Raw genomic sequence first — 13,463 nt, 5'->3', positions numbered from 1 at the left:
TCCCAGGGAGTGGGGCTGGGGCAGCAGCTCCCCTGGGCCAGCAGCCACACCAGGGCTGGGTGCAGTGCCCTGCCACAGGCAATGGCAGCAGCACCGTGGTGCAGCCCCAGGACTCTGCCTGGCACTCAGTGCTACGAGCCCAGCTGTAAATTTGACTACACATAGCTCATTCCCATTTAAACATCATTTACCTGCAACAGTGGCAAAGTGTTCCCACAATGACCTTCAAGGTGATGAGTGCACAAAATGATATCAAGCCCCCTGTTTCACGTGGAGGAAGGTATAAATACCTTAAATACCTTCTATCTGTGTGTCTGTAGCTCTTAGGTGGCTCTGGAGGGGAAGTGGCAGCAGGAGATGGGATGATGGATCCATGTGATCTGACACTCTTCTCCTGGCTGTCTCAGACCCTGCCATGTGTTGGTTTGCTTGTGAGCTGGAAGTTAACAGGAGATATCAGTAAAAGATGAGTCCTTGGAGCACCTTACAGACTGACCAGACACTTCCTGCTACTGGCACGTGAGGATTTACAGATCATATTAATGGGGTGCAATGCACAGCACGGGCACTGCAATGCATCCATGACACCATGAGCTGCCAGGAGCTGCCTCAGCACCCCCAGCTCCACTGCCATGGCAGGTACCCATAGCAGGATGAAGCTGTTTCAGACAGAGGTGGAGGATTCTTCATGCTTTGCACTGGGCTGAGTGTAGAGTCCCAGCCTGGCTCTAAGTGTGCAGAGGGGAAGGGTCTTTTTATAAAACACATTCCTCATAATAACATCTCTTGTTTGCTGCTCAGGACATGATGCCCTGGGCTCCTATCTGGGGGGTCTCACAGCAAGTGTTCAGCTCTGGCCTCTTTGGTATCACCCCAGAGAAGGCAGCACTGGGACTGGGCACCCTGGGACCCTTGATGCATTGGGGGAGCTGTGTGGCACTGCAGAGGAGCAGCAGTTTGTTGAGGATGGCAGGAGCCCTCCATGGTGTCCAGACTCTCCCACACGGCCCCTGTCCATCCCTGTTTTCCTCTGCTCAATCCCTGCAGTGTGATGGGCAGCCCCATGCAAGGATATGCCTGCATACAGTTGGAATGACTCAGTTTTACCCTACTAACATTTCAGAGCATTGACACAATGGTATTCCTCCTCAGAGGCTTCTCTCAAACCCCAGTGAGAAAACAGCAGCCTAATGTGCAGGAAACTCTTGCATGGGATGTTTGCTGAGCTTTATGTATTCATTAGAAAATTCCTCAGTGCCGTAATAAATGCATCCAGAGCTTTGATATTTTGCACATCAGGTGGTAAAACAGTAGCTGTGAATAGATTGCCTGTATGAAGGTTTCTGCCTTGAGTGCTGCAGCAGCAGATGGTCTAATAAATATGCAGTGCTCTGAAATAACGTCAGTAATTTCTGTGACCTCGGGTTTTTTGGTCTCCCATGCAGATAAAATGCACAATCATCCAATAATAAACTTTTTCATCAAAAAACCCCCTAAGCAGTCTAATGTAAACATCTTTTGAAGTACGCTAGGAGTTTGTACTGGGAGCCTCGTTGGGTTTCTTTATGAAAAGTATTTTACTGTTGCTCTATGGGTCAGTGCAGAGAACCCACTATTGGCATAGCCTGAACCTCTTGTCTGGAAGTGGCCAGGTGAGGATACCTGTGAGGATTGGGATGAGAACACAGTGTTAGTCCCCAGGAGCACTCCACTCACAAGGAAAAGTAAAATTGCATTTTATTTAATAGCTCATGATAGCATTTTTCTTCTGCTGTTTTGTAACCCGTTTCTGTAATCTTTCAAACCTGTCTGTTCTTCAAAACTCCTGGTGAAAGAACATGATAACAAATTAAAACCCTGAGATCTGCTGGATTTGCCACAGCTGCAGGGATGGATCACCGAATGACTTTAGCAGGATGTTCTGCCCCCTGCAGCCCACGCTGGACCATTGTGCCTGATGGCCGGGAGCCAAAAGCAGCTGTTCAGGTGTTGACATCTCCTTTCTCTTCCAGTGCTGAGGGAATTTCTGTGCAGAGTTCTTGAAGGACACCAGTGCAGGGGCTGTGTAAGCAGAGGGACCCATCTGGGCCACATTTTGACAGAACTAGAAGAACAACCTTTGTTACAAGCAAAATTCTGGTGCCCTTTCAACAAAAGAAGTGTGAAACGGCTGGGGAGCCGTGCTCAGCTGGACACTTGGTGTTTGCATTGGCCTTGTACTCACCTCCAAAAATGTGTCTTAGCTCCTCAGCATCTCCAGCCCAAGCCCACTGTCATCTGCCATGCAGACTGGATGGCACATACTTGGAAAGGGATTAAAAGCATCACAAGGCTGTTGATTCACCACTGATTTACCACAGGAACTTTCGTCATCACTCTTACCATGCAGTTTAATGCTCACAGATTATTTGTGTGCTTGAAAACCGTCAAACTTGGAGACAGAACTGCTTTAGAGTGGTGTGATAGGAGCAAAATCCTACTCAGGTCTTTGCATCCTGGGCTGCTACATGTGAGCCCCTGGGAGCTCACAGCTGTTCCTGGGTTTCATCCAGGACTTCTGCATTTGTGCTGGTGACAATGCCTGCAGCAGGATCCCTGAACATCACAGTCAGAAATGCCTCTACAGCTGCTAATGAGCAAATTAAACACCAAATAAGAAGAAATGACAAATATTGTTGTTACACTTACATATTCCCATGGGTATCGTGAAGCCAAGCTTTCAGTTTATCAGGGAAATGAATTAGTTTTTTTCAAGATGCCAAAAAAGGTGGCAGATAAGGATGCCAAGTTTCTATAGTAACCATGAGAAAAGCAGTGATTATCAGCAATATCACATAGGAAAGACTGGATTGTCTTTTCATTTTACATGTAGCCCATTGCTTAAAAAATTAAACCCTTTTTTGAAAAAAAGTAAATACCCCATAGAAAAAAAAATAGAATATGAAATGCATTATGCAAAATTATTTTGTAGGATTTTACAGCCTGTGTTTCCTTGCCACTTGACTCAGTGTTTAGAGGATGAGTCTCTGAACAGAATGCTTTATGGCAGAAGAATATGTGAATAATAAAGCATGACTTTTCATATTTTCTCACCTAGTAACACAGGCAGCAGAGGAGAAAAATCAATATTGATTTCTTACTGTAAGCTCCTTAGGACAGAGTGTGTTCTTTGTTTGGCATAATGAGGCTCAGGTACAGACAACACTTGGGTACAGCACTGCAGGATTATGAAGTCTGAGAGCTGCTGGGAGGAGTCCACGTGGTACCACAAGCTACCAGGCTGTCAGTGATCTGCACCTCAGTGCTGCTGCTCTCCACAGACACCTGAAGGCTGAAACCTGATAATTTGGGTGGACTTTGGAGAAAACCATGGTAGATGGACGTAAGACAAAAAGAATGAGAGATGAGGAGAATCATTCCAGCAATATAGAAACACACTGCTGCTCTGGGCTGTGTTTTAAAGCAATAAAGTGTATTTTAAAGATTTCTTCTTACTTCTGAACTATCTGAAAGCTGGTTGACTGTTTCTTAGCAAGCAGAAAGAAAGCAAAGGTATCAGTTACATTTCACATGTGTAAGGAACATAGAAAGGCCTGAGAGACCAATTGGTTGACTTTTGATCTGCTGACTCCAGCAGTTCCACCAAGCTAACTTCAATTCCTCTATTTTTAATGCAGGCCCAAGGAACATTAATGAAGCCTTACTAAAATTTACTGCTTTTCAAAATTTCAGTTCCCAAAAATCATAACTGATGCCAGGTTTGTAGAAATAAATCCCTGCAGTTTCATTTATGAAACTTTATGCTCAGACACAGGTATTTTTACCTGTTGGAAAGCATGCTCTAGTGAAAACTGTGTGATTCTCGTGGCCTCAAACATTGCACATGACTGCTAAGAGCAAATCTCTGTGTTCCTCATCACTTGCCATAACTGCTGGCTTTGACAAATTGGCTCAACAAAGCACCTGCTGTGTGTCAGCAGTGCTTTAGTTTGAGGTTCACAGGATGATGATTAAGAAAAACATTGTGAGCAAAACTCAGAGCCCTTGTGAGCCTCTCGTGCTGCTCAAGCCAGAGGTGTTGTTCACAGCATCATGGCAATCAATCCCCATGGAGGCTGCAGACATAAAGCTGCTAACTAGAACACAAAGGGCAAGGATCCCAAACTGCTGATTTTGAAAAGCAGGTTACAGCTGCTTACTTACAAAATACTACTGTGCTAATGACAAGAAAACAGATTCTGTTTGTACTTGACTATGAGCTGGGAACAACAGACTCACCCTGAACCTGAACCTACTGTCACTACTCACCTGACTCCTTAGCTCCTTAGCAATGGGGATAAGAGTGTGGAATCTCCAAGGACTCCCTTTTGCCCAAGCTTGGATGCCTACTGGTGCACTTCAGTGTGTGACAGGTCAGTGACTGCCTGCTGTGACGCCAGGACAAGCACAGACAGGCGCTGGCAGACAATCCCTCTGACACCAGTTTACAGCCAGAATTTAGTTGGGTTCTTTTCTCCCAAGAGAGTGGCTACCTCAGATGCATCAGGGACCCAGTGTGGACTCACAGTGGTGCCCTGGGACACCCGACCTCTCCTGTGAGACATGTGGCTATGAAAGAAAATTAATAACATATTTTAAATACCCTTGCCACACACAGAGGGAATGTGGTCCTGATCACTAAATGATGCTAAAATGGCCAGACATGCACAAGTATGTACATGCCAGCATCTGATTTTTGAAAGTCAAAATTATGATTTCATTGAACTTTTAAACTGATTATGGCATTAGCAAGAACAGGTACAAATCTTTCTGGCTAAGGCAGGGTAAATAAATTATCTCAGTGCAGTATCTGTCTTCCTGTGGATTTCAGTGCTACTCTTCCTTGAATCAATTTGTGATGATATGTTTGTACCTGCCACAGAGCCAAATACACAATCTGATCTTATGCCAAGCCACTATTAACAACTGCATTTTCAATTGATTCTAGGATATTCATTAACTGGGATCTACAATTACATATAATTTACAGGCATATAATTTTAAATCACTCGCAGTGAGCTTACTAAGCTTGCTTTATGACATTCAAATACATTATTCTTAAAAATTCACTGAGTAGTCAGCTTGAAAATAATTACAGTGAGATAGCACTGGATATAATCAAGTAGAAACTTAGGACAAGAATCACCAGAAATGCCTATAGATCACTTTTGCCATGTGACTTTCACATTCCCTTCAGCTGTCTCCAGGGAAGTGTTATGTACTGAACTGCTGGACTCCAGAGCTCTTCCACTGACTCAACTCCATTAAAACAAAACTCCTTGGACTTCTTGTGTCATGGACAACTCCTAAGCAACACCTTTTCTCCTATACCTGGCAGCTGGTGTTTCAATGATTTATTTACCCTTTAGACAAGTGTCCTGTTGGTTGGGGGATGCTCTTGGCAAGCAGCACTGCACTTGCTCTGGGGTTGGCAGTGTTGGGCACAGCTCGGGGCTGAGCAGCAGCCAGAAAAATCAGGGTCAGGTTAACTGGATTTTAGATCAAAGAACACTACACAGTATCCATGCACAGTAATAAATCCATAAATAAATAAAACAAATAAAATAATAAAATACATGCATGGTATTTGATTAATTTTATATAGTGATTTCATTTTCAAATGCTACATATGTTCTGCTCTTTATCTGTATTCTTTCTCTATGATCAGAAGAGTTATTTACATACCATAAAAGCAAAATGCACAGTGATGCAGGCAATTTAAAACTCCAAGCTGGAACTTAGGGTCCTCACTGAAAACTATACTGAAACCCAATACAGATGTGTTAAATGAATTGCATTATTTTATTGCCAGGTGTAGTGGAGAACCTCATACAAACATGTTGGACCTGCCCTCCGAGCACAGCTTCCCACACGAACCACGTACACACCTCCCTGCCTTACCTGAAACAAAACTCCAGTTTTGGAGTGTTGGCCAATCCCTCACCACTTTCAGCCCTGTGTTGTTACAGGAGGAGAGCTGACAGCAGCTGATACCCTCAGCATCTCACAAAATACATAGTAAACAAGTAATTTTTTTTTATTTGAGTAAAGCTATGATTTACACATAAACACCACCAACCTTCTTGATTCAGTTTCATTTGTTTTTATATGGAAGCTGTGAATATTGGAAATAAATTAGACTAGCAAATAACTGTCTTAGACACAAGGAACTTTTATGCTATGTGATCTTCCACTGCATTACAAGCTATAAAAATAAGACACAGTTTTCCAAATATATTAATTTGGTTGCAAAACTATTGTTTAATTTAAGTTATAGAATAAATTATATGGCTCAGTCAGATTTTGCAAGAAGTCAGAAGATACTATGAATACAAAATAATATCCTCTGATGTTCTGACTATGCCAATTCATAGTATTTCCCAGAATTCGGGTCAAAGTAACAGTTCAGAAATGGATCATACAAAAGAGTCAAAACTTCCTCATCTTCTTCAGCACTGGGGTGATCTTCACCTTTGTAAAGTGAAGAAAGTAAGAATAAATCACTCTTCCCTCAAACAATAACATGGAAATATCTTTCTGTCAGATGTGAGAATTTTGCTTTCAAATGTATAATCTTCTGACTTCTGAATTGTTGCCTTCAAGATAACAGCAATTCACATTTTTATTTTATTTCTGAAGACTTGTACTCAACTGAGGTGAAATGAGGTCAGCTGGAGTTTGCTCAACAACTGGACTTTTCAAAGTTCATTGGAGCAGTTCACCAAAAGTACCTTTACTAATAGTGGATAAAAGTATTCTTCAGTGGTATTTCCCTCAATAACCTTCTTAATAATTTTTTAGCTTGAACAAACACAGTCAGTGCATACTTAAGGCCTGTAAGAACAAAAGAATTCGGATGTCTGGTATCCAATATGTCACCTAAATATCCAGGATAGGTAAATCTGTGCAAAAGAGCTTTCAATATCGGAGAGGAAAAAAGATTCTTCCAGACAATAAAAATTTTAAATCTAGCTTGTATAAAGTTATATAAAATGCAAGAAAATTTTCAGGTAATTGAAATGAATCTTTAGTCTAAAATACACTGATAAAGCTCTACAGGCTTTTCTTACAGATGCTTTATATATTTTAATTTCTTTTCTGAACCTGTGTGTCTTTCATCTAAGCTAAATTTAAGGCATATGATCTACAGCTTTTTGATAGGAGATCATTCACAGCTGCATGCAATCTGTATCTTGAATTTCATCATAAATGTTCATTGCATCCTCAGCCTGCTAATATTGAGTGCTTTGCACACCCTAAAGCTCCATGACAAGTAATGGCCTGTTATGCAAACAGCAATGGTTTCACAACTCCCAGAGTCCATTTACAGCCAGGATCACACAGCAATATATAGGTTACATTATCTGGAGGCCAGAAAGGAACTTGGTGCATTTGATGCATACAAAAGTGTGCACTTCATCCCTTTAGATGTCAGTTTTGTTTCCTCAGTAGCATCTAACAAATACCATCAGAAAGAAGCTGTCCTTCACTCTAACCAAGGATAAGAAGGTAAAGCCAAATTGTTTCCCTGCCTGCTGTGGGTGCTTCATCAGGCCTAGGAAACTAAGTGAGGTCAACAGGGATATTTTCATTGGACAGCTCTTCGGAAGAGTGATGCAGTGCAGAAAGAAGGGGAAGGACTGAATATCTTTTTCTCCATTTCAGATCACAGTACACAAGCAAATGGTGTTCATGCCTCACTCCCTCACAGCCTTACAATTTCACCTGAAATAATGCTGTTATTTCCACTGAATTCTTCCTTTTATTATTTTGCTTTCCAGTGCCTATGCTTCACTTTAAAATTATTCTCTTTTCTCCCCTAAGCTTAAATGTCCCTCCCTCTTTACCTTGGAGCTGGCCACTCAATATACTCCCTGGTTTGAGTTAAAAGAAAATCTTCAGCCCCATCAGAGGTATACATCTTTCCCTGTGTGTCTTGAATTCATATCAAATCAGGATGATATTGCATCCAGGACTAGTTGGATTTATACCTTTATATCAATAATTCCCTGTGTGTATTTTCATGTGACCAAAAGGAGAACTTCGTTTTCTAGACCTATCTTGTTTTTAAAGTCAGGCTTCTTTCTTTTAGCAGCTCACAAGACCCCCAATGCATTATAAGGCATTCCCAGGTGTTGCAACAAATTTCCAGCGGCAGGATGGAGTATTCCGTTCTGAGCAGACATATGAAAATCTCATTGCTGTTTTTCCTAAATAGAAGATAAATTACTACTTAAATTAAATTATATTCTTCTAAAAGACTCCAATAGTATGTAATGGCTGTGTTAGAAGGTTAGAATGTCTTTCTTGTTTCAAGTGGTACATTCTGGGCAACCTGACCATATATAGGAAAGAAGTGCTTGTGGCCAAATTAACTGGCCAACAGGTCACTTTCAAAGAAAATTTCCATCGTTGTTCATCTTGCCACCACCCACACTTTTGGGGTTGAATCTGCTCAGAATTGCATGAAAAAACCTCTTTGGAGTTTAATTTGCATCTCATGGTGAAAGCAAAATCAAAGCTTTTGTTCCTAAATCACTAAAAAATTAAATGGTATTTTAAGTGAGAAAATAATTTGATTTTAAATGAAAACTGAGGTCTGTGATATGCATTACAGAGGGATGAGTGTTTTTTTTGTTGAGCTGAAAGAAGACTGAAGGTAGCTAGTACCTGTAAATACCTGTTATATTAAATGAAATGCTGTCCCACTGACATCAGGGGAGCTATTGTTTCTCTGAAAAAAGACTTGATCAAGATGTCTAAACCCAGATGACAAAGAACAGGCAGGCATGTGGCAGCTTTTTCTGAACTCAGAAATGAATGTACAAATAACCGTGTTGTTATTTGGTTTATGTCAACAGTGTTTACATAGTCACCACAGTCTGGAGAACTAAAATAAACAGTTTCCCTTTTCACAGAAATATATTTTTATCATATTCTAGTTTTTAATATTACAAAACACCTTGTAGCAAATCTCACTTTAAGATACATGGATCATATTCTGACTCTGATGCAAGTGAATGCACTGGATCAGCTGTCAGCAGATGGTGTGGTGGAAAGAACACTGCTGATATTTTCTCCAAGGTGATCCTTGAACTACAGTGCTCAAATCTATCCTGTAATTATGTACTGCAGGGTTACCATGTGAATACTGTCAGCAGCTGTGGCCCAAAAAAGAAGACTGTGTGGTTCCTAGAGTTTTTATAACCTTATCCCTTGGTCTTAAGACCAAGATACCATAAAGTAAGTTCCAGAACATTTATAGCTGTGTCACGGTCACTTAATGTGGAGATTTTCTTACTATGTCAAGATAAACAAAACTGTATATACCTCAGAAACATCAGTGCCCAATAATGGAAAAATCCATGGACATTTATTGTATTTAGGAATCTAAATTGTCCTTTTATTGTATTGGGAAATCTGTTGGATAGAAGACTATTTCTCATTGCATCTCACCATTTAACTAATGGATGGTGCAAATGTTAAGAAAGGAACTACAGAGTGAAATGCTTTCTTAGAAAGGAATCACTTTTCCTCCCAAAGTTAAGCCTCAACTTAAAGATTTTTTTAAAATATAAGAATTGATCAATCTTTATTCATTTACTAATGCTATACTATTTTTCTTTAAGGATACTTTTAGATAAAATTCCTATCTGGAATACATTATGATTCATTGCAGATTTTCAGGGCTGATTATATGATTTTGTTATCTTGTGATACTTGGAACACTAGAAAACTGCACAGACAGAGTAAATAATCTTGGGACACTTCCCAGCATGAGAATAAGTAATTTTCTAATGTGATATTGAAAAATCCAAAAAAGATGAGACTAAGCAGGGCAGCAGAATTTTCTGGAATGCGTTTGAGCATTCAGTTTGTTGTTCAGATCTGGTATATAACTGTCAGTGGTAAACCACCTCTTTTGCCACACAAATTACTGACCTTGAGTGAAGTGAATAAGGAAAAAAAAATTCCCAAAGTCCTCGAGATATATCACAGGACACAATATATTTAGCACCTCTTTCAAAAATGATACTCCAAAACATCTAGTTACCATGGTCCATCGGGATTTTTTTAAACCAAGGTATCTGGTAAAATACCCAGATTCTAATGTTGGATGGGGATGATCTAATCTGACAGGCCTTTACCACACACAGCACTTCATCTTCTCTGCTACTTTCATAGACAGGGGTGTCCAGTAGTTCAGAAAAAATCCAAACTGTCCTGTTTGGGGAGGGAAGGTCATGGAATGGCTTTGTTGCTCTCTCCTGTTTCTTGGAGAAATGATCGCTTCGTTACAGCGGGGTTTTTTGAGTATCTGGAGATAGAAAAGTTTCTGTATGAAGTTATCAAAATTACAAACATCCTACATATACCTGAGTCAGAATTTGACTGAATGAAGGTACAAAAATAAAAAGCCAAAATAAAAAGCTATGGTATATAGACAATTTCTCTTCTCCAAATGTGCAATCACAGACACATGGCATAAAATATTTCAGCTTAAAGGAAAATGTGTTTAGGAACAATTCACAAAACAGTTTGGAAATTCTAGTGTGGATAACAGGAGAAATACAAATATACTTATTTTTAAAAGCTTTTTAAAGATAGTAACACAATTAAAAATTTACAAAAATTATAGGTTTACTGCAACAATCCTTGAATTTTATAATACTAATGAAAAACGTTCTCTGGGACCTTTCATGAATTTTGATGCAATGTGCCTATAGCTCAAGGATGACTGTTCTATTCTGTTTGGCTTATTTAGGACCCTTAACACAACATATTACTTGATTCTTCAAAGCAAGGTCCTTTCCTGACAGCAAAATACAATTTTGCTGTCACAAACAATTACAAGTCTACGTCTATGAAAATGTTCCCAATTTGAGGGGCATAATTTATTTTAGACAGTAAATCACTGAGACATCTTTACCCCTTGGACAGCCAGAATAGAAGGGTCAGATTTATGAGAGCTCCCAGTGATTTCCTGAGACCTGAAGAAAAATGCACATGTCTATCCTGGAAGTGTCCAAGGCCAGGTTGGACATAGCCTTGAGCAGCCTGGTTGAGGGGAAGGTGTCCCTGTCCATGGCAGGGGGGGCTGGATCTGGACTCCAAGGTCCCTTTCAGCCCAAACCATTTTATGATTTGATGACTCTATGATGATGATCCTTCTACTCTGTTTCCTAAGATAACTGATAAGAAAAAGGGCATTTGAGGAAAACAAGGTATTTTCTTTATTCTGTTGTTGACTTTCCAGTTTCAGTTAAGGTCTTTACCATTCTCTAAGCAAACAGCATTAATAAGCAAAAGCCTGTAACTCCAGTGACAACAGTCCTCAGGAAATCACACTAAGATTTCATTTAAAGCTAAATCTGCAATTTTTCTTCATAAGAGAAGTATCTCTTATGCAAGTATAATCATGCCTCTGAATAAGAATGTTTAGTCTTTGTGTTCTTTCTTACGCAGGTTTGCCATCCCCGTTAGCATAAATTCCTTATTTTTAACAAATAAGATGCATTTTTCATGAGTTAATCTGTATTGAGCCAGAACACCAGGAAACAACTGCATGTTATTCTTCCAGCAAAGGCAAATAATACTACATGGAAAATTCTGCTACCTTGAGCTGAGATTCATAAACAAGGAAACTTGAAACCAAAAAGTAGTAGGTTAGAAAACAATGAGAAGGCAAGTACCAGCACTACAGAAAGAACATTTAGAAGTGTCTTTCTACCCAGGTTCTTTTAATTGTCTTCATAAATTCCTACCTGGAGTTCTCTGTTTTGTTGAAGATTTAGTGTTCTCTTCTAGTTGTTGGCTTCCAGGAATGATAGGGGGACTGAACACATTTAAGCAGTCCCTGAAAAATATAAATCAAAACATCATCTATAAAAACCCAGTTAGTGTTCCTGTTTTTTTCTAATTCTTTTGATTATTAAAAAAAAAAAAAAAAGCCAAAAGAAACTGCAGGTTGTCAAGTGTTCTGAAACAAAATCAAGCTGGATTTTATTATTATAAAAATAAACTTTACAGTTAATGTAATTACTAAATGTTGAGGCTTTCTCCATTCAGGCATTTTCACCTCTTCTGTTCACATTAAAATCTCTGGTTTAAGTCAGGTTTGCTTTTCAGATTTCAGCTGGTGTGGTTCTCTCAGCACAGGGTGTACAAGTAACACACAGAGATATCCTTTGAAAGCCTGCAGGACCCATCAGAGTCTTTTTCTGAGAAATAAAGGCTTGGAATGAACAACCTGTGGGAGTCAATTTGATTAAAAATCCTTATCCCCTCCAAAGAAAGAGGCTCAAAGACAATCACAAGATGGGTTAGGTTTGGTCACCACTGACTTGGCAGTGCTTGGTGCCCCTGCAGTGGGGGTGACAGACACAGAACATTCCCTCTCTGGATGGGTGGTGAGTTAGAGCTGAGCTTAGGCAGAAATGGATGCTACTACAGTTTTCTGAAGAGGAAACATTGGATTGAGTCTGAATGTTGTTGTTGATATGGAGGGAAAAACATTCTTAGGCAAATACATTCTAAGTAATTATTTCTATCCATTTCCTATTGTTATAAAATCTTGTATGTAATAGATAAAAATTTGCTATTGAACATAACATGATTCTACCTACTGGCAAGAGAATATAGAGGACTCTTATCACAGGTGTCCTGTATCTATTTTACTTCTGTAAAGAAAAAGATTTTGATGGGATCTTCATCACAGAGGAGAGAGTACTTTCTTCTATTCATGGACACATTATCTCTCCTGGACACTAGTGTCATGACTTCTAAAAATGATTTTCATGCTATCAAACATTCATGCAAAGGTCAATGTTCCTTTCACATACTCCACTTTATGAAACACTGTCATTGAATGTTGCAGCTCAGAGAAAGGAAAACAGAACAGCTGTTTTTATTGTTATTGTTGTCACATTTTTTTATTGCAAACTGCAGTGCAGTGACAAAGTCACTCATATAATACTATCTATCAGAGAAAGATAGCCCTGGAAGGACAAATCCATGTCACAAAGACATTCTTTGTTCAGGTGACCACATCTTGTAATACTTTTCACATATGAAATAAATCTCTGCACACTGTGCATAGCTGATGGATCCTTAAGTTCCCATCTCTCCTCTCCAGCAATAAAGAGCTGTAACACATTAAAGCTTCCATATCATCATTAACTAGACTGAACAACTGCAACTCAACACTTGAGCACAGAATTTGAGGGACCTCAATAAATCACCTCATTTTGATAGAATCAAATCCAACATTTTTGACCAACCTATTTCACTGCAAGGCAAGAGGTATGGAAGGGGATAAATTCCCATATGTTTGCTTCACGCTGATGGGAACATTGCAGCTCTAAAGAGTAAATTAAACTTGGTTTGGGATTGATTTATCTTATGTCTGGCTGTTCCAACAGCTG

General features: G+C 39.6%; 1 protein-coding gene across 12 annotated transcripts in view; it reads right to left on the bottom strand.

Moving 5' to 3' along the window:
* Positions 1 to 5,875: 5,875 nt before the first annotated feature.
* CFAP20DC (CFAP20 domain containing) overlaps positions 5,876 to 13,463 on the bottom strand; it is a 68,558-nt gene continuing 60,970 nt past the window's right edge. For 11 of the 12 annotated variants that reach the window (XM_053953703.1, XM_053953696.1, XM_053953700.1 and 8 more), the window contains 2 exons: positions 11,805 to 11,896; positions 10,029 to 10,357 (listed from right to left, as the gene is read on the bottom strand). In XM_053953703.1, coding sequence (XP_053809678.1) covers positions 10,335 to 10,357; positions 11,805 to 11,896 — 115 coding nt within the window. In that variant the 3' untranslated portion in view covers positions 10,029 to 10,334. Of the gene's footprint in view, positions 6,511 to 10,028; positions 10,358 to 11,804; positions 11,897 to 13,463 lie in introns of those variants that run through there. The other variant, XM_053953704.1, reaches the window with a different exon arrangement.

This window comes from Vidua chalybeata, chromosome 12 (assembly GCF_026979565.1).
Source record: "Vidua chalybeata isolate OUT-0048 chromosome 12, bVidCha1 merged haplotype, whole genome shotgun sequence".
Lineage (NCBI taxonomy): Eukaryota > Metazoa > Chordata > Aves > Passeriformes > Viduidae > Vidua > Vidua chalybeata.
This window is presented reverse-complemented; position numbering and strand designations above follow the sequence as displayed.